The 21453-nt window shown below is 39.5% G+C and overlaps 1 protein-coding gene across 2 annotated transcripts in view; it reads left to right on the top strand.

Annotated features, from left to right (window-relative positions):
• Nucleotides 1-21453, top strand: part of igdcc4 (immunoglobulin superfamily, DCC subclass, member 4) — a 160121-nt gene that overhangs the window by 41689 nt on the left and 96979 nt on the right. The window contains exons 3-4 of one of the 2 annotated variants that reach the window (XM_043677316.2): nt 2517-2658; nt 18326-18459. In XM_043677316.2, coding sequence (XP_043533251.2) covers nt 2517-2658; nt 18326-18459 — 276 coding nt within the window. The remainder of the gene's footprint in view (nt 1-2516; nt 2659-18325; nt 18460-21453) is intronic. The other variant, XM_043677318.2, reaches the window with a different exon arrangement.

Below are 21453 nucleotides of genomic sequence, written 5' to 3'. Positions count from 1 at the left end.
AGAAGTGAGTTATGTAAAGCATATTTACTTTTCAAAATCTAAAGGAAAACTGACATTTTTTCATTTCCTCAAGGAAATCATTTCACAATACTGACATGAACATATGTATTTAATGGAAACATATTATTCACTTGTGAATAATTTTTGCTGACTAGTCATAAAGTCAGTACTAATTCTAGTAATGCCATTGGTTATAATTGGAAATGTCCAATGAAAGCCATAAACTCATAATTGTTAGACAGAAATCCATTCAGTATGCATGCAGAAAATAGATAGGCCTTGATTTTTTCTCATGTGTTTTGGATATAATACAAAGAAAACACTGTCATAATAAAAAAAAATTGAAATAATAAAAATAACATAGAAACATATAATTGCGCCACATATTTATGGGCAGCACGGTGGCTCAGTGGTTAGCACTGTTGCTCACAGTGCCAGAGACGCAGGTTCGATTCCAGCCTTGGGCGACTGGCTCTGTGGAGTTTGTGCAATCTTCCCCCGTGTATGGTTTTCTCCAGGTGCTCTGGTTTCCTCCCACAGTCCAAAGATGTGCAGGTCAGGTGAATTGGCCACACTAAATTACCCATAGTATTAGGTGCATTAGTAAGGGGGAAATGGGTCTGGGTGGGTTACTGTTTGAAGGGTCGGTGTGGACTTGTTGGGCCGAAGGGCCTGTTTCCACACTAGGGAATCTAATCTAATCTAATCTAATCTAATCATAGAAGCTCAGTTTGGGTTCAATTTCCCAATAGCAGTTGTACTGATAGCTCAGTCATCAGACTGTGCATTTTATAATAATAATGGCGTTGAAAATTAGAGGCTTAATAGGAGAAACCTCAATTAACAGTACTGAATGAACAGTTAACACATTTGCATCACCTTCCCAATGTTTTAATTTGTATTGTAATTTATTCAAAATAAACTATTCATTTATCTGTAAAAGTTGTAAACAGGGTGGATGTCATTCAAACATGTTAAACATTAGTTAACAGTAATTTCCAATATCTTAACATTTTTTGAAAATCTGGTCTCTATGCTTTTTTTTGATAGAATATATTTCTGTTTTTTATACTGTTGTATTTTAGCTTTACTCCTGCACAACAGTTGAGCTTTGTTTTACATGATTGTGCTTGATGAGTAGATATTTATTGTGAATAGTTTGTTTATTATTAATTGGAAAGTCATTGCCCTTTTCTGAAATGGGAGAGACTGTGTAATAGCATTGTCTGTGTTTTTAGTTCTGCAATTAGCTTATCAACTTGGTAATTTTAAAATATTTTAAAATAATCTCATCACTGCACTTTTTTATAATATTCAAAATATGCACTTGAACTTTATAGCTCTTTGCTGTTCATTTATCATAAATTATTATTTTTGCTGCCACTAAGTGGCAAACATATTACAAGCAGCACTTCAGTTTAGTGCACAGGCTTACAGAGAGAGCAACTCGGAGTGCCAGCATATGTGCCATTACAGACATGCAGAAATTCTTCTATTTTACTGAAATCCTTGTGAAACAAGTTTCTCTGGAATGTACCAATGAGGCTGCAAAAGGCTCTGGTCAGATTGCATTTAGAATATTGAGAGCGGTTTTGGGCTCAAATCTAAGGAAAGAGGACCCAAAGGAGGTTCACAAGAATGATCCCAGGAATGAAGAGCTTGTTATTTGAGGAGCGGTTGGGGACTCTGAGTCTGTACTCAGTGGAGTTTAGAAAGATTTTGGAGTGGGGGTGGGCTTCTGATTGAAACTTGCCGAATACCGAGGCCTGGACAGAGTGGACCTGGAGAAAATATTTCCAGTAGTCGCAGAGATTAGAGCCTGAGGGCACAGTCTCAGAGTGAAGGGATGACTCTTTAGAACTGAGATGTGAAGGACTTTCTTCAGTCAGACGATGCTGAATGGTGGAACTCATTGCCACAGTAGGCTGTAGAGTCCAAGTCATTGAGTTTCTTTTAAGATAGAGCGATAGGATCCTGATTAGTTTGGCAGGAGTATGAGTTTGGGAAACATAACAGCCATGATCGAATGGTGGAGCAGGATGGATGGGTTGAATAGCCTAATTCTGCTCCTATGTCTTATGGTCTTATGTTTAAATCATTAATTTTTGAATAATGGGGGCTTTAGTCTGTTCCTAAAGTGTAAAAATATTGTATGTGTGCAAGGACCTGTTGACTGATTTTTTTTTATCTCAAAAATATTATTATTTTTCTTAAGATATGTTGCCAAAGTGATAAACTTTTATTGATGTTACACCACAATATCACTGAAAAAGAGAGAATTTTAATTCCATGTCACTATTGATTGAGTTTGTAATTATATTTGCAGATTTTCTTTGGATTTTGTGTAATGTTGAGTTTAAAAGCAAATATTAAGATACAAGGCAACGATGTAATTTTGATAAATCTTTGCATAGGTTTTATTCTTTTAATGCCGAGATGCGTATATTCAGCATGTATTTTTTGCAATCAGTTTGATTTACGTTTGAATGCATTAAAGGAAATTTCTGTTTTGACAGCTTTGTCACAATTTCATCGGCAGCCAGAATCTCAGGTGGTGGAGAAAAATGGAACTGCTCGATTTGAGTGTGGAATTCATGGACTGCCATTGCCAGTTATCACGTGGGAGAGAAACCAAGCAACTATTCCAAATCACGAAAGGTAGGTCCCAAAATTAATACCTAATATTCACAATATAGTAGTCTTACATTATCTCTATAAACAAAATAACCTGTAATTCATTTGGCATCATGCTGGACTATTTTCGCCGAGTGACTCTTGATTTGTAATACGTTATGAATTATTATGGCCTGCCCCCTTTCCCAATGTGCTTGTATTTTCCTTCCTACCTCTGGATTTGGCCATGGTGTCTACCAATCCCTAAATGTCAGCACCACAATCTTCTGACCAGAAAATGATATGCCTAAGACACTGAGGGTGCTGACAGAATAATACCATTTCTGTCTTATTGCCCAATATGAATGTAAAATGAAGCCCCAGCACCGGTACTTGCTGCCCTTGGTGCTGATGTTCATCTGTTCTGCACATGCCACAAAATGTAGCCCTTCGACTCCATGACAGAAGTGTAAAGGCGACAGACTAGGAGAGTGAGAAACATATGAGAAAATGAAAAGAAAGTAATACAGATATAGATGTATATAATATATTTTCTGAAAAATGTTTGTGCTTAATAACTACCATAAGAAATCAATTAGAATACAGGAACAAATGGGAAAGTACAAAATTGCTATCACATTGTAAAAAGGGAGGGACTATTTTTATAAAATAAAAATAACAACTGCACTGGCCTTAGTAGGCTTCCAGTTAAATGTTTGCAGTTAAACTGCTTAGCCTATTTCTCTTTTGGGATAGAGAATCTCTTGAGAATCTCTCAGGCTCTGTGGCTAGGTGTCAGACATTATTAAATAGTGAAGGGATCTTGTGGTGCATTGGCAGTGTCTGTCCTCTGGGCCAGAATATCAGGGTTCAAGTTCCACCTGCCATCGAGGCAGAAGAAAATAGTGTATGTATCTACGCATGCATGTGGGTGTTGTGCAATGTGAAAGTACTGCTTGCCTCATGTAGTAAATGTGCTGCATGTCCTGTTTCAGTCTGAATTTAATTAGGTGACTAACTTCTTTTCCAAGTGTTAGAGATACATTAAAACTTCATTCTTTCATTTGAGTAACTGGGGATGGGAGTGGAGTGTTGAAGGGTGTTCTAGATTCCAGGCAGAATACTAAGTAGGCAAACACAGCTCTTTGGTGATTATAATTTTTTTAGTTTCTGGAAATGATTGACATCATAGCAAATTAACAGTATTTAGCTTCCCAGTTTTGACTGCTAGGAACGAATAGCCTTGATCAATATCCGTAATCAATATTTGCAAGACAAAGTCAATTACTTCAATGTATCAAACAAAATAACCATTATGAAATTAATGCTGAAGGTTTAATGTACAGGGCCTCTATAATGTGGTGAACTAACTGATGCATTTGCTATATGTTTCAGCCTGTTCATAGTGATTACAATCTGTCTTCTCTTGATTAAAGAAGTTGATATGACTGTGCCTCAGGATAATCAAAAATGAGTCTCCTTGGGTAACAGTGCATGTTTAAAAAATCATTTGCATTTTATTTGTCTTTCCTATGCAATTCTCTCTGTTGTGTTCCAAATTTTCAGTTCATTTATGTATTGCCTTTTTCTTGTCATGGTTCTTCTCAACAATTTTTAACCTACAGCCTGCTGTGAACAAATGCCTTTAGATTGTTTAATGAATTGCTTCCGTAAGTCCTGACCCAACATTACTTCTCAACCAACACAACGATGGAGTGGACTTTCTGTTCATTTGCTATTTGGTGTTTCAGAACAGTCGGCTGCTCCTTTTGCATAAATAAGTGATTGATTGCTTATCAATAGGTAATCTGTCATCATTAAGTTATGTTTAAATCCTTCAGGATGTCCTGACAGCACAAGGTATTGATTCCGTACAAATTATTTATTATTTCACCGGGCATTTTATGTCAGAATCACTTGAAGGAATTTGAATGTATTTTCCACAACAGCCGTAGCTACATGCCTGTCCCTTCTCTGATTCTAGAAACATAAACAGCATTTTGAAACACAAAAGAGATGGAGCCCTGTAACCCTCTTTTGTTTTTCTACTGCCAGGCAAATAGAGAGTATTCCATCACATCCCTGACTTGTGTCATGTTGTTGATAGTTTGATTTCCAGTCTCTGACATGATGACGTATTTACAGTATTTATATTGTAGACCCAGTTACATTTCTGGTTACATGGGTAACTACTTAGATGTTGATGGAGATTAGACTCAACAGTGGCAATACCTTTGCATGTCAACTAGAGATGCTTAGATTCTCTCGTTGGAAGTGGTCATTGCCTGGCACTTTTGTGATGAGTATGTTACTTGCCATTTATTGGCCCAAACCTGAATGTTTTTCAGAAGCATACAGATACTGTTTCAGTATTTGAACAGGTGAGGATGGAACTGAACGTTACAATTATCAGTGAATTTTCCTGACTTCTGAATCATTTTGTTACACTTAGATTGCCTTGTCCAGGAACTGAAGTAGTGATCTATGGACGGAGGAGGTCAAATGCGAAACTCTGTTGAACTATTTATTAGTCAGTATAAGACAGATATTCCAAATATGTTGTAACAGATTATTTTTTGGAGTTCAGATGCTTGAAAGTTGTTCAGTTGGCAAGAGTATTGTTGCTACCTGTAAGATTCTTAATATCCGATGGAAATCTTAAATTCAGGAAATTGGCTTTAAATATTTTGTTTGCATCGAAAGGTCTTGGGGAAAAAAAATAGTTGGCACATGCTTGTCCCATCGTGTCATGATGTGATCTAAATGTAGCGCCCACCCCATGATCGGGGATGGCAGGCAGGAATAATAAATGGCAGCTTGGTGGCTGAGTGGTTAGTATTGTTGCCTGATAGTGCCAGGGATCTGTGTTCGATTTCACCTTCAGGCAACTGCCTGTGTACAGTTTGCACAATCTCCCCATGTCTCTGTAGGTTTTCTCCAGGGACTCCAGTTTCCTCCTACAATTCAGAGATGTACAGGTTAGGTGGATTGGCCATTGCTAACTTGCCCATAATATCCCAGGGATGTGCAGGCTGGGTGTATGAGCTAAGGGAAATGCCGGATGAAACGGTTGGGGTAGGGGGTGGGTTTGGTTGGTTGCTCTTTGGTGGGTCAGTGTGGACTCAATGAGCCGAGTGGTCTGGTTCCACATAGCAGGTATTCTATAATTCTACGAAATGTGAAAACCCCTTTGCCTAATTTAGAAAAAGAAATTTCTGGAAAATTTCTCTTCGACCTCCAGAGATAATCAAACAAGTTTGAGGAGACTACGTGACTGATACTACTGCTCCAATTACCTTTTGTAACTCAAGATGTCTTCCATTTGTGGTAAATAGTTCACATCTCTTTAGTAAATCTGCAATGACTTCACATAGTCAACATACTAGGAACCTATTCCAGAGGTCAGTGACCCTGCAAATGCGGTACTTCTCGGAATGTAACTCAATTCTGTTTTTGCAACATATACAGATTATCCCCACCCCCCAGTCCTCTCCTGCCTGTCTTGCTCAAGTAACGTATCCTCATGGACAGAATTTAATCTCTTCATTATTAATTGAAAAAATTCTCCTCCGTGCAGATATACTCTGGTTTCTGCTATTCTTTCAGTTCATTTTGATTCTAGCTGTATTATCAAAGCTTAACAAAGATTGTTACGTATATAATAGAATACATGGAACAACATCTCATGAATTTTCTATGTGATTTAAAGATGCATTACTTGGGGAACGTTCCTGTGTTTTTTTGCAAAAGGATCTGTGAAATATAATCTTGCACACTTTCATGCAATATCAACTTGGTATGTCATTAGTGTATTTGAGTTTGTGATTATCGTGTTCTGTTAAATTGAACTTTCTTAAATGAGAATTTTTGTTAAAAAATTAAGTTTTTATTGGGAAATGTTACACATTATAGAATATTTGACATCATGATAAACTGCTTTGTTGCACTTGCTTTGTTTTCCTTCCAATATTGATTTCAGCAATTCAAGCATTTTTAAAATCTCATAAGTTGGCAACCAAGTTCAAATTCCAGGCTGGGGTCCACAGAGTCACCTTATATTTATCATGTTGTCAGAACTGCATAAATGTATAATGTCATACACTTTTGTGCTTTGACTTCATGTTGCAACTTCTTCCATTTCCAATCAAAAACAGATGGGGCAGTTAGCATGATCTGTCTATTTACACATTGCCATTAAAATAATTAATGACCCAGATCTTTCGGTTAGGATCAGAAACCCTGATCCTGACTGGACAAAAACAAAAAGTGTACCTTGAGAGGAGTTCTCAGTTTGAACCTTCAAGCCAGAAACCTTCTCCGCTGAAGCAATCCAGTGTGATCCAGGAATCATAGAACATAGAACATAGAAGAATACAGCGCAGTACAGGCCCTTTGGCCCTCGATGTTGCGCCGATCCAAGCCCACCTAACCTATACTAACCCACTATCCTCCATATACCAATCCAATGCCCGCTTAAATGCCCATAAAGAGGGAGAGTCCACCACTGCTACTGGCAGGGCATTCCATGAACTTACGACTCGCTGAGTGAAGAACCTACCCCTAACTTCAGTCCTATATCTACCCCCCCTTAATTTAAAGCTATGCCCCCTTGTAATACCCGACTCCATACGCGGGAAAAGGTTCACACTGTCAGCCCTATCTAACCCCCTAATCATCTTGTACACCTCAATCAAGTCACCCCTAAACCTTCTTTTCTCTAATGAAAACAGCCCCAAGTGTCTCAGTCTTTCCTCATACGATCTTCCTTCCATACCAGGCAACATCCTGGTAAACCTCCTCTGCACCCGTTCCAGTGCCTCCACATCCTTCCTATAGTATGGCGACCAAAACTGCACACAATATTCCAGATGCGGCCGCACCAGAGTCTTATACAACTGCATCATGACCTCAGGACTCCGGAACTCAATTCCTCTACCAATAAAAGCCAGTACGCCATATGCCTTCCTCACCGCACTATTTACCTGGGTGGCAACTTTCAGAGATCTGTGTACATGGACACCAAGATCCTTCTGCTCATCCACACTACCAAGTATCCGACCATTAGCCCAGTACCCCATCTTTTTGTTATTCTTCCCAAAGTGAATCACCTCACACTTAGCTACATTGAATTCCATTTGCCACCTTTCTGCCCAGCTCTGCAGCTTCTCTATATCCTGCTGTAACCTGCCACATCCTTCCTCACTGTCAACAACTCCTCCGACTTTCGTATCATCCGCAAACTTGCTCACCCAACCTTCTAACCCCTCTTCCAGGTCATTTATAAAAATGACAAACAGCAATGGTCCCAAAACAGATCCTTGCGGAACACCGCTAGTGACGGCACTCCATGAAGAAACTTTGCCATCAACTACTACCCTCTGTCTTCTTCCATCCAGCCAATTCCTAATCCAAACCTCCAACTCACCCTCAATGCCATATCTCCGTATTTTCTGCAGTAGCCTACCATGGGGAACCTTATCAAACGCCTTACTAAAATCCATATATACCACATCTACCGCTTTCCCCTCATCAACCTCCTTCGTCACCTTTTCAAAGAATTCAATAAGGTTTGTGAGGCACGACCTGCCCTTCACAAAACCATGCTGACTATCCTTGATCACATTATTCCTATCCAGATGTGCATAAATCCTATCCCTTACAATTCTCTCTAAGACTTTGCCCACAACAGAAGTGAGACTCACCGGCCTATAGTTACTAGGGTTATCCCTACTCCCATGTGCCAGCAATGAAGGATTGCCATTGACACTACACTGCTTTTTCACAACATTTCTACCATATTCCAGGGTTCAGTAGTCTTGACCATACTTCGTTTATGAAAGATGGTAAGTGTGGGCATAAGGTGCCAGGTGTTGGGGGTAGTGTGTCAACTGGGTGAGGGATTGGGATGGCAGATAAATGGGGAGGGCTTGGGCGAGGTAGGATTGGGTTGAAGACTGTTGAGTGGTAAGAACATTTTAGGGAAAGGAGAGGTGTGGATTGTCAGGAAAGATGCTTGGTTCGGGGAGTTGAGGGACGTGTTGCCTATTCAGGATGGTCTCAAATCAGGTGGTGGGGTTGGTGTGTGTTCTGTTCTGAGCAGCAGGGAGGAATGTGAGAGAATCAGTGATTGGGTCATGTCAGGCAGGGATGTTCTGCTGTGTAGTGGAATGATCATTTGTAACACTTATACAGGAGTTTTTTTAACCCAGAGGCACCGAGACAATTGGAGCAACTATACTGTGTCACCTTGTTGGAAATCAGCAAATGTAAGGAATTTAATTTAGGATATTGTTTGATTGTGTGGTACAGTCTTCCATATTAAAAATATGAAGGTTATATCGCTATAGTCCTACTGGACCATAGGGCTGCTCTATGTGAGACAGAGGTGATGACTGATGGCAGTTAACCTGAGGGTCATCATGCCTCAGCAAAAGGTGAGGTTACAAAGGAGTGTCCTTCATGGTAAATTCAGTCTGCACAGGATACACTGGTGGTAAGTAAGGCTATACAGTCTGAGCAATTAATGGATATCATTGTTGATACAGTTTTAACTGGACTGAATTGACTAATGTGAATACAAAAAATGATGATGCAATGTATGTACAGTGCTTTAACGGGTGAAAAAGTTGCTGTGTGAAGAAGAATACAAGCACAATTACTGTACTCAATACATAAAAGAAGATTTTACAAGTTGCTCATACTTGACAGATGTATCTATCTACAGAATTGATTGTATTTGCAATCTTGCTGCAAGTTAAGAAAATCTGAGCTCCTTTGGCTGAGTGTTTCCCTTCTTCACACCATGATTTTTATGTACTTGCTATTCAATTTTGAATTTTTACAATAATGCTTGAACAGAGCTTGAAACAAACTTGATACTTCCTTTTTAAATGTGATTGGAGGAGAGCTGCAGTGTTATAAGAGGAATGTGAATGCTTTTTGATTAGCCTTTCTTGTATACAAATAATATGTACAGAAATGAGCTATGAACACTTGTTGCTAAGAGGTGGAGATCGATATTGCGTGGAGGTTAATTTCTACCTTTGGCATTATACTTTACACTTGTGTTTTTGTGGTTGTGCATGCAAATAATAAATGACTATGAGTTACTTAATTATTATTGATTGTCGTCAAACTGTTTAACCAAGATGAGCTCACATTTTCAATTAGTAAACCTGGAACTTCTAACCTTCTGCAATTATTTATTTCGTTGTACAGTTGTTATCTGATGCTTCCCTTTTTGGAGGCAGTTGTGAGTAACCACAGGAATTCACGTTTGGATATGAATGGATATTATTCATGTAAGACATTACAAAATCTAAACATTTTGTTCTGTTCCCCTCTTTCGCAGCTCATTATGCGTTAATCTTAATTTAGTACAAAACATTCATGCTTCTTGGATATCTTGCTCAAATCTTCACCTATATGATTCATCTTTTACTAAATCAATCCTTTTTACTTCATATAAAAATACAATTTTGCTTGTATATCTACAATGCTTGTTCTTTGAATACTTAAATCTCAGTTCTTTTTTTCTTCGTGAAAATGCTGGTGTCCTTTTGAATCAATTGTGTCAAAAATGTCAACCGGTGCTCCAAACATACTTGTAAAAGATTCATATAGCCTTTTTTGACTAATCAGTCGCCATTATGAGAAATACTCAGATTCTCCTGGCGTATTTGTCAGATACTTTGAATTTTGAAGCTTGAAGTGAATTATGAGAATCTTTGCTTTCTAACTTTTTATTAATGGATGTTGCTGGCCAAGAATGTAGCAAATTTCATGCCCAGTCCATTTTGACCTTGTTTATACAGTCTTTTCTGATATAACACGATAGTTCCATTGCTGTGCAATCCCACTTTATAAGAAAATCATGTAATAGCAGCACCATTTAAACCAATGGGACCAGAATCACGTTATAACCAATACAGGTAAGGAAAGTTTGCATTCTGTAAATAATGGTCTAAATTGCTTTATAGCTGATTTGCATTGAAGAAACGCATGTTACAGCAAATCAGACTGTATTTAGATGACCTATGCATGCCAGTTTGGTGTAATGCATCTCTTCTGTAGTTGTTCGCAGTCACCAGATAGGTTTAAATTTTCTTGGCAAATCTAGTGATATTGTTGCATATTTGCTGTTTCATTTGTTTTATCATCACCCAATAAAGGTATAGTATATTTGCCAATTATGTGAGCCCAGCTAAAGTGAATACAGTGTCCATATTGACCATTTAAATTGAGGGTTAATGCTTCATTGCTGAACTGATTTTTTTTGCCACCTCTGGCACCAAATAGTGACTGGCGCCAGTAGAGAATCCTGTGAGATGTCTGTTGTAGTTTGATGAAATTAATTGTCAATTGAGCAGGGACACTTGAAACAAATAGAACTAGAGACTATTCAGAATTCATAGGTATTGTTATGTTCATTGTTGGCCGTTAGACTCTTCCCTCAGGGATATATTAAACTAAGTGAAAATCTTATTGCATTCCAAGTACGTAGAACTGACATTTTAAGATGTGCAGGAAGCCAAACTCCTTGCTCAGGCATTTGTCAGTGTTGCCAGTAGAGTTATTATTTGGATAGATGTTTTAGTCATTTAATAGCCTTAGTTTTAATGTTAATGCATACAAAAGTAAACAACTGTACAGTATTCCAAGTTTAATCAGCACATTTTACGTATTATAATCGAATCAAGACTGAGAACTTATCCAGATTGTTAGGATTTCAACTGTCCAGTAGTAACATAAGTCAGATCACAGACTTGGTGGATCATATTCTGTTCTTTTTCTGGGAGGGAGTTTCCCTGGGAAGCCTCAACATTGACTCTGGATACTGTGAACTCTCATGATATGAGGTCAGACGTGGGTAAGGAATCTTTCTGCTAATTATCACATACCATCCTTCCTCAGCTGATGAATCAATATTCCTCCATGTTGAACAACATTTGGAGGAGGCACTGAGGGTAGCAAGGACACATGACTTCAACATCCACCACTGTGTGTGGTTCGGCAGCAGTACCACTGATTGAGCTGGCCTCGTAAAAGACATAGTTGCTCATCTGGGTTTGTGGAAGGTGGTGAGGGAATTCACATAGGAAAAGCAAACTTGATCTTATTCTTACCAATCTGTTGGCTCTACGTGCCTCTTTCCATGATAGTATTGGTAAGAGTGACCACCGGTAAGAGTGGCCTCCACTGGCCCCAGCATTACAGATGCAGTTTTTAGCCAGTTCAATTCACTGCACCCGATATCAAGAAATATTTGGAGAAATTGGATACTGAAAAAGCTGAGAGATTTGGCAACATTCCAGCATTAGTGCCCCAGAATACACCACATCAGTAGCCAAACTATTTCAGTACATCTACAACATTGGCATCGACCTGACAATATGAAACATTGCCCAGAATGTACTGAACACAAAAGTCGGACAAATCTAGTCCAGCCAATTATTGCCCCATCAGCCCTTTTCTCAACTATCAATTAAGTGATAGAAGGTGTCATCAATAGTGCTACCAATCACATGCTTGGCAAAAAGCTGCTCATTCATGCCCAGTTTTTGTTCTACCTGGACCACTCAGCTCCTGATCTCATTGCAGCCTTGGTTCAAGCATGGACAAAAGAGCTGAATTCTGGAGGTGAGTTGAGAGTGATAGCCCTTGATATCAAAGCCACGTTTGACTGAGTGTGACATCAAGGAGCCCTGGCAAAACTGGAATCAGCAAGAATCAGCAGGAAACATCTGTCGGTTGGAGTCATACCCGGCACATAGGTTGTGCTGGTAACAAGTCAGTCATCTCTGCTCCAGGCCATCTCTGTACGAGTTCCTCAGTGTAATGTCCTAGGCCAAACCACCTTCAGCTGCTTTGTTAATGAGCTTCCCTCCACCATATGGTCAGAAGTAGGAATGTTTGCTGATGATTGTACAATATTCAGCACCATTTGCGATTCCTCAGACTTAAGCAGTCCGTGTTCGAATGCAACAAGACTTGGACAACCTCCTTAGCTTGAAAAGTGTGGTGCTGGAAAAGCATAGCATGTCAGGCAGCAGCGAGGAGCAGGAGAATTGATGTTTCGGATGTAAATGTCGATTCATCTGCTCCTCGGATGCTGCCTGACCTGCTATGCATTTCCAGCGCCATATTTCTCGACTCTGATTTCCGGTATTTGAAGTCCTCACTTTCTCCAACATCCAGACTTGGGCTGACAAGTGGCACAACACAAATGCCAGGTAATGGCCATCTCCAGTAAGAGACAAACTGACTATTGTCACTTGACATTCAATGGCCTTATCATCACTGAATCCATTGCTATCAACATCCTGGGGATTATTATTGACCAGAAACTGAAATGAATTTACCATATAAAAACAAGTTAAAGGCTAGGAATACTGCAGTGAGGAACTCACCATCTCACTCTCTCAAAGCCTCTCCACCATCAATGAGCACAAATCAGGAGTGTTTGGAATGCTTCTCACCTTGCCTGATGAGTGCAACTCCAACAACACTCAAGAAACTTGATACTATCCAAGACAAAACTCTCCACTTAACTGGTACCATATGCACAAACATCTATTCATCCGCCACAAGTGCTTATTTGCAGCAGTGTATACTACATACCAGTTACACTGCAGAAAGTTTACAGAGATCCTTAGACAGCACCTTCCAAACCCACGGCCACTTTCATCTAGATGGACAAGAGCAGCAGACACAAAGGAACATCACCACCTGTAAGTTCCTATTTCAAACCACTCACCATCCTGACTTGGAAATATGTTACCATTCCTTCACTATTGCTAGTTCACAATCCTAGTATTTCCTCCATTAGGGCATAATGGGTCTCTACAGCAGATGGATTGCAACAGTCTCATTCTTACTAATGGTTTTGAACTTCGCAGTTTGGCCTCGTGTAATTACCTGAGAGGAAAGCTAATCTTTGAAGTATATTTTTTCTGTATTGTATTTGCACTAACCACTATGTACATCAGAGATTGTTGCTTTTTTAGTTTAAAAAAAACTATTTTAAAATTTAAATGATTCATTATAGCCTTTGTCCACACATGGACAAAGTTGCTGACCTCCAGAGGTGAGGTGACAGTGACTGTACCTGGCATCAGGTAGCATTTGATACAGTATGACTTTCAACCTGTGGAAAGCTGGAGTTGGTTTCCAGGATAAAATTCCCAATTAGTTGGAGTCATACCTAGCAGAAAGGAAGATGGCTGTGGTTGTTGAGGCTGAATTATCTGAGATACATGGTATCACTCGAGGCATTACTCAGAATGGTGTCATAGGCTCATCTATCTTCAACTGCTTTATCAGTTGCCTTCCCTCCATCATAGGATCAGCAATGAGAATGTGCAATCATCAGTGAACAATGTGTGACTCTTCTTTGCTGTCCATAAGCAGCACGAACTAGACAGCATTCAGGCTTGAACAGATAATTGGCAAGTTAAACCAGCACCACGCAGATGCCAGGCAATTAACATCTGAACTGAAAGAATCTACCCACGATATTGAATAGCATTGTCCTCACTGAACCCCCACGAACAACATCGTGGAGATTACAATTGAGCAGAAAATGCACTGGATAAATCACAAATACAGTGGCTATCGGAGCAGGTTGTAATGCTGCAAAGACTTACTCATCACCTGTCTTCACAAAGCCATCTATAAGGCCACAAGTATGTTGGCCTTTGTTACTCCTAATCTCACATTTTCTTGAAATAATATATCACTGCAAGTATATATAATCTTGGTGAGACCACACCAGGAGTAGTATGTGCAATTTTGGCCTCCTACTTATGGAGGGATATACTTGCCATAGACTAAGTGCAATAAAGGTTCATGAAACTAATTCTTGGAATGATGGGTTTATTTCTGAGGAATTTATAAAAAGCCTGGGCCTTTATTATATGTATGTTAAAAGAATGAAAAGTAATCTCATTTTACGTAAAAAATTATTATAGGGCTAGACAAGGCAGATGCCAGGTGCGTTTTTCCGCTTGCTTGGAATGGATGTGAGGGTTCTAGAATCAGAAGATCTCAAAATAAGAGTCACCCATTTAAGACTGAGATGAAAAATACTTTTTCTTCATGCAGAACACGATGGATATTTGGAATTCTCTCCCAGATGGCTATGGGGATTCTATCATTGAGAATGTTGAAAACTTGAGATTTCCAACTAGATTTCAGCCATGATCTCTCTGAATTCTGTTTAAGTCTGGAGTATGATGGAGTACTCTGTGTTCCTTGATGAGTGTTGCTCCAACAACATGCGAGAAACTTGACACTATCCAGTGCAAAGCAGCCTGTTGATTGGCACTTCATCCACCCCTTTCAGTGTTCACTCTCTTCGCCAATGATGCATCAATGTAGTTTGTACCGCCTACAAGATGAACTGCAGCAATTCATGTAGAGTCCTTCGAGAGTACTTTACAAACTCATACCTGTACCACCTTGAAGTACAAGAGTGTGACATCATCAACATCTACAAGTTCCCCTCCAAGCTATGCACCATCCTAACTTAAATTGTCATTGGGTCAAAACCTCCCTAATAGCACTGTGCTCTCCAAGGACTGCAGTAGTGACTCGCTGACACCTTGTCTTGGGCAGTTTAGGAAAGGGCAATAACTGCTGGCCTAGCAAGCAATGCCCACATCCTACGCGCAAGTTGGAAAACGGTCTTGAGCGACTGAATGTGAGCAAATCTGACCACTAAGATTAGGAGGAGAGGTAGCCAGGTAGTGCAGGAATCTCCTGTGGCTATCCCCATCTAAAATGTTTTTGATTACTGAGAGTTGGGGGGGGGGGGGGAGGGAGTGCAGGCTCAGGAGAGTATAGCACTGACCGCCAGGTTTCTGATATTGTGACTGGCTGTACTGTAATGAGGGTTTTTTAAATTAGATTAGATTACTTACAGTGTGGAAACAGGCCCTTCGGCCCAACAAGTCCACACTGACCCGCCGAAGCCTAACCCACCCATACCCCTACATTTACCCCTTACCTAACACTAGGGGCAATTTAGCATGGCCAATTCACCTGACCTGCACATCTTTTGGACTGTGGGAGGAAACCCACGCAGACACGGGGAGAATGTGCAAACTCCACACAGTCAGTCGCCTGAGGCGGGAATTGAACCCGGGTCTCTAAGCGCTGTGAGGCAGCAGTGCTAACCGCTGTGCCACTGTGCTGTCCATGCCAGGTATATCAGGTCCCAAGCAGTTGATTGTAACAGGAGACTCTATAGCTTGGGGCACAGACAGATGTTTCTGTGGCTATCTAGTGAGACATCAAGATGGTGTGTTGCCTCCCTGGTGCAAGAGTCAAGAATGTCTTGGAGAGTGCAGAATATTCTGAAAGGGGAGAGTGACCAGCAGGCGGTTGTTGTGCACATTGGTACCAATGACATAGGTATGGAAAGGGATGAGGTTCTGCAGACTGAATATAGGAAACTAGGTAGGAGGTTAAAAAATATGTCCTTGAGGATAAGAATATCTAGACTACTACTACTAGTGAGAGTAGAGATTGGAGGATAGAGTAGATGAATGCGTGACTGAGGAGCTGGGGGTGGGGGAGTTGTTAAGGGACAGTTGGAAGGTAGCAAAGAGTCAGAGGAGATGACCTGGGGGTTGCAGTGAGAGAGAGAGACTCACTCAGATTCTTGCAGAGAGAGGAGGAGAACTTCTTCAAGGGAGGCATCCTTGGAAGAGGATTCGCAGTAATTTACAAAAGAATGTTTCTCTCTGTCATGTATGAAACTTTCTTACTATATCAGTTTCAGCCTTTGTGTTTTCCTAGCCTGTAAAGGTACTGAAACATTCACATTCTAGAACAGTCAAGATTAGGGATAAATTCAAATCTGCTCAGTGTGGTATACATGAAAATGTATCAGGATTGTTCTATTCCATGCATGTTCCACTCAGCTTATTAAATTACAAGTTATTTTTCTTTTGAGTATGAGTTTTGTTAAGAGTGTTCAATATAAGCCAGAAATTCAGTTATCCAATGTCCAACTGTGAAATATGCGCAGCTTCCAGCATTAGAGGGGAGAAGGAAGTACTGCCACACATTTCACAAGTGAACAGATGTTATCACCTTATTTGCACCATTCCATTAACACTAAGAAAAGATGTCCTTAATTCTTCTGAACAAATGGGCACCACTGTGGTCAAGTGCTTTCCTGCATCACCTGTAGCAGATGTCTAAGGCTATAAGCTTTCTCAAAGTTGAAAAGGTTAGATCACGGATCCAGGGAGATCTAGCCAATTAGATACAAAATTGGCTTGAAGGTAGGAGATGAAGGGTGGTGGTAGAGGATTGCTTTTTGGACTGGAGGCCTGTGATTAGTGGTATGCCGCAAAGATTGGTGCTGGGTCCACTGCTTTTTGTCTTTTGAATGTGAATACAGGAGGTATGATACAGGTGACAACCAAAATAAGTGGTGTAGTGGATAGTGAAGAAGATTATCTCAGACACTAACAGGACCTTGATCAGGTGGGCCAATGAGCAGCAGATGGGGTTTAATTTAGATAAATGTGAGGCAAAAACAGGGCAGGATTTACACAGTTAATGGTAGGGCCCTGGGGAGTGTTGTTGAACGAGGAAGTCCTAGAAGTGCAAGTGCACGGTTCTTTTAAAGTGGATTTGCAGATGGACAGGGTGTTGAAGAAGGCATTTGGCATGCTTGCCTTCTTTGGCTGAAATATTGAGTACAGGCGTTGGGATGTCATGTTGCAGCTGTGCAGGACATTAGTTCGGCCACTTTTAGAATACTACGTACAGTTCTGTTTGCCCTTGAATAGGGAGGATGTTGGTAAACTTGAGAGGGTGCTTAATAGATCTACAAGGATATTGCCGGGAGTAGAGGGTTATAAGGAGAGGCTGAATAGGCTGGGGCTTTTTTCATGCGCATTGGAGGCTGAGGGGTGACGCTATAGAGGTTTATAAAATTGAGAGACATGGATAGGGTGAATATCCAAGGTCGTTCTCCAAGGATGGGGGAGTCCAAAGCTAGAGGGCATGGGTTTAAGGTGAGAGGAGGAAGATTTAAAAGGACCCGAGGGGTACATTTATCACACAGGGTGGTATATGTGTGGAACGGGCTGCCAGAGAAAATGGTGGAGGCCAGTACAATTAAAACATTTAAGAGGCATCGGGAAAGGTATATGAAGAGGAAGGGTTTAGAGGGATATGGGCCAAATGCTTGCAAATAGAACTAGGTCAGATTGGAATATCACGGCTTGCAGTTAGACCAAAGGGTCTGTTTCTGAGCTGTATGACGTGACTAAGTCTTGTTTGCCATAAGCATTAACAATATGGAAAAGTGAAGTCAGAGATTAGTCTCTGAAGCTTGAATATTTGAGTGCTATAAAAATGTATGACCTTTAAACTGGTTTCCTTTTGACTTTTACAGTCTATTTGATAAAACAACTTTCAAATTATGTAATTTGATTTATTTATGTTCTTACTGCAGTACCTTGTGTGGAAAAAATAAAATGTTTATTTCAAGTATACTTTCTAAAATACCTTAACATTTGCATCTCAAAAAATAGATCATTCGATTTTGGTGATTCTTACAGTGGACAAATTAAGATATTTTAAATTGGTTACATTATCACCACAGATAAATACAGAAATACTGAGATGCATTATAAAAATAATTCCTGTTGATTACTGGTTGTAACTCATTGCAACTGTGGGTGTTTTTCAGATTTATAGTCCTCCCAAATGGAATTCTGCAAATTGTATATGTGCAAGAGGCTGATGCGGGAGAATATCGCTGTTTAGCTAAAGGTGGAATGTGGACACTGTACAGTCAGCATGCTACTCTCACTGTATTAGAAGGTAATGTGATGTAGCTAAATATAACCTTAGAAGAAAATTGATTTATCATGGAATTAACATCAAAGCTAGTAAAAGCAATAAAGAATCATAATTGAATCCTGTAAGTTAGGATGTAACAAAAAAATCACTTGAAATTCCATTTCAGTGTAAATTTTTTAGACTTTATATTCAGAGGAGTCTCATAGTTAACCGTAGGTTTAGGTTTCTGTCCAGTATGGATAGGTAGGAAAAAGTGAGGACTGGAGATCAGAGTCGAAGAGTATGATGCTGGAAAAGCACAACCGGTCAGGCAGCATCTGAGGAACAGGAGAGTCAATGTTTTGGGCATAAATCCTTCATGAGGAACAAGAGCCTTCTTGAGTATGTATAGGTATTCAAATGCGGGTCTCTAGTTAGTGCAGAATTAAATGTATGATAGACATTCATTCTGTTTGTATGTTACAGGGAAAATAATGATTTTTAACTTCACAAAGCTTGATCCACAGAAGTCGAAATGGCATATGTACTATCAAGTGCTTTAGTTTTTTATTGTCATAACCTAATATCTTTTTGGGGTTTGATAACAGTGGTTTATCTTGTCTGACATCCTTGATGATTTCATAAAGGGCTTCAGCTGGAATCAGTGGAAACAAGGTCCTTAGTAAAGGATTGCAGTAACATGCTTGATTTTAAAAGTATTTGATTATGTCATGGCTAAATATAAGCATATCAATAGTTTAGAAACTGTAAATCCAGGGTCCTTTGGCCATGTTGTTTAAGTGCCAGTACGAGAAAAGTTTCTGAAACTGGGAAATGCTGTGTAAGTGATGGGGGTGAAGGAATTGACGTTTTTCCATACTTGTGTTATGCTAGTACTTGCATAAAATGTGTACCATCCATGTATTATTCAGATGTCCTGTGGAGTGTCTTAATCCCATCACTTCTTTTAAATGCTGATTTACAGTCCAAACTAAGCATCAACAAAAATAATTAGAGAAACCCTCTTCCTTAAGCCTTATGTACAAATGTTCATTGGAGAAACAGGATCATAAAATGGAGTTTATTTGGCTTCCACTAATCAAAATTGCAGCTTTATGTATATGAATTTAGTGCACATTTACTGCAATTCTATGTTTTTAGTTAGTCCCTGTATAAAATTACTCCATTTAATGTTGTTTTTCTTTAGTATCACTAATGGGGGTTGTAATCATGCTGAGTATTTTGAGTTTCTGTTTAACATTGTTTCCTAAGTGACCTAATCGCTGCCATTTTGGAGTAGTCGTTCGCACAACTGATGCATTCAGAAGTCCACAAGGAACATTAACGCTATTTGATTTTTATAGCTTTTGTTGAAATTTCTAATTTACAGCAGGTATACATTCACTGCACAGTAATTTTTTTCAAGAAAGGAAATAGACATGTAGGCCTTTTTCTCTGACCACTAAGAATGTCTGTTATTTTATAACACTAATACAGCATCCTGCAAGCATTGTCAATCTTTCCCTAATAATCTTGTCATTTGATTGGTGTTAATGAGTTTAGACATTTGTTTATTTCTGCTTGTGGATTTAGCACTCCCATTCCATATTTATTTCTTAATTCATTGCTTCCGGGGTTAGATTTGAGGCATACCTGTATCCATATAGATTAGATCTGGCTAGTGCATCTTATGTCAAGGAAGCTACTGTTGGACACTTCATTTTCTGGCTGTCTAGTGAGTTAACTGTTTCAGATTGCCTGCTTGCCATTCCAACTTGAATAAGTTTGTTTCCTCCACCTAAAAATTGGGAATGCCAAAACAATTACATTTAATCTTCTTCACATTCCAAATTTGTGATGTTAATGTAACAGAACTTCCAAGGGATATTATTAAAAAAAAATAAATTCAGGTCACCAAAACTTGGGCAAAGAGTTAGGCTTAAGTACTGCCTTAAAGGAGAAGAGAGGTTTTAAGAGGGAATTCGAGACTGTATCACACAAGTAGCTAAAGGTGTAACCACCAGTGGACCAAATAGCGAGAATACTAATGGCTAGATAGAGACCTCCTGAGTAGGTAAGAGATGGGATGATTGAGGTTATAGAAAAGTGTGGAAAGGATTAAAATTTTAACATTGAGGTGTTGCCAAACCAAGAGCCATTGTAGGCCAACAAGTACAGGAATGATAGATGAAAGGAATTTAGTATCATTTAGAATGTAGTTAATAGATGTTTGAATGAGTTCCAAGTTTACAGAGGATGTAAGCTGGAAGATTAGCCAAGAGAGTAATGGAATGTTTGAGACTAAAAATAACAATAGCATCAACAAAGTTTTCAGCAACAGATGAGCTGAAGTAAGGGTAGAAATGGACAATATTACAAAGATAGACAATTGGAGATGGAGAGAATATGGAGTTAAGTAGGTTAGCAAGGTTGGAAGTGGTCTGATTCAGTGTCATACAGTGTCCAAACAGAGTGGATTGCAGACAGTGGCGAGGCAATAGAGTTTGCAATGGATCAACAACAGTGGCTTTGCTCTACTTGATTTTTGTTTTGAAAGTAGTACAATATTAAAGATACACAGCATTATTGAAGGTGCTACCCTTAGGGTTAGTTATTATGCTGAACCCCATCTACCTGTACAGATAGATGTATGACATCTATTAATGCTGTTTGAAGAAAAAGCCATTAAAAATAAAGTAGATCAACTGTCCCATTGATCTCATTAGTTGTTTGTACTATCTTTCTATGAATGATTGTTTATAACTTGTTTTTGAAGTAACATAGAATCAAAGAATTCCTACTCTGAGGGCATGCAAATCGGCCCATCAAATCCATACTGATCCTCTGAAGAGCACCTCCAGACCCAACCCCTACTCTGTCCTGTAGCCTTGTATTTCCTATGGTTAATCCACCTAGACTGCACTATGGACACTGTGGACACAATGGGCAATTTAGCATGGCCAGTCCATCTAATCTATGAATCTTTGGACTGTGGGAGGAAACCAGAGCACGCGGAAGAAACCTGCACAGACACAG

The sequence above is a fragment of the Chiloscyllium plagiosum genome, unplaced genomic scaffold (genome assembly GCF_037043375.1).
Source record: "Chiloscyllium plagiosum isolate Xiang-an unplaced genomic scaffold, Cpla_swu_hap1 HiC_scaffold_39, whole genome shotgun sequence".
In the NCBI taxonomy this organism is placed as follows: Eukaryota; Metazoa; Chordata; class Chondrichthyes; order Orectolobiformes; family Hemiscylliidae; genus Chiloscyllium; species Chiloscyllium plagiosum.
This window is presented reverse-complemented; position numbering and strand designations above follow the sequence as displayed.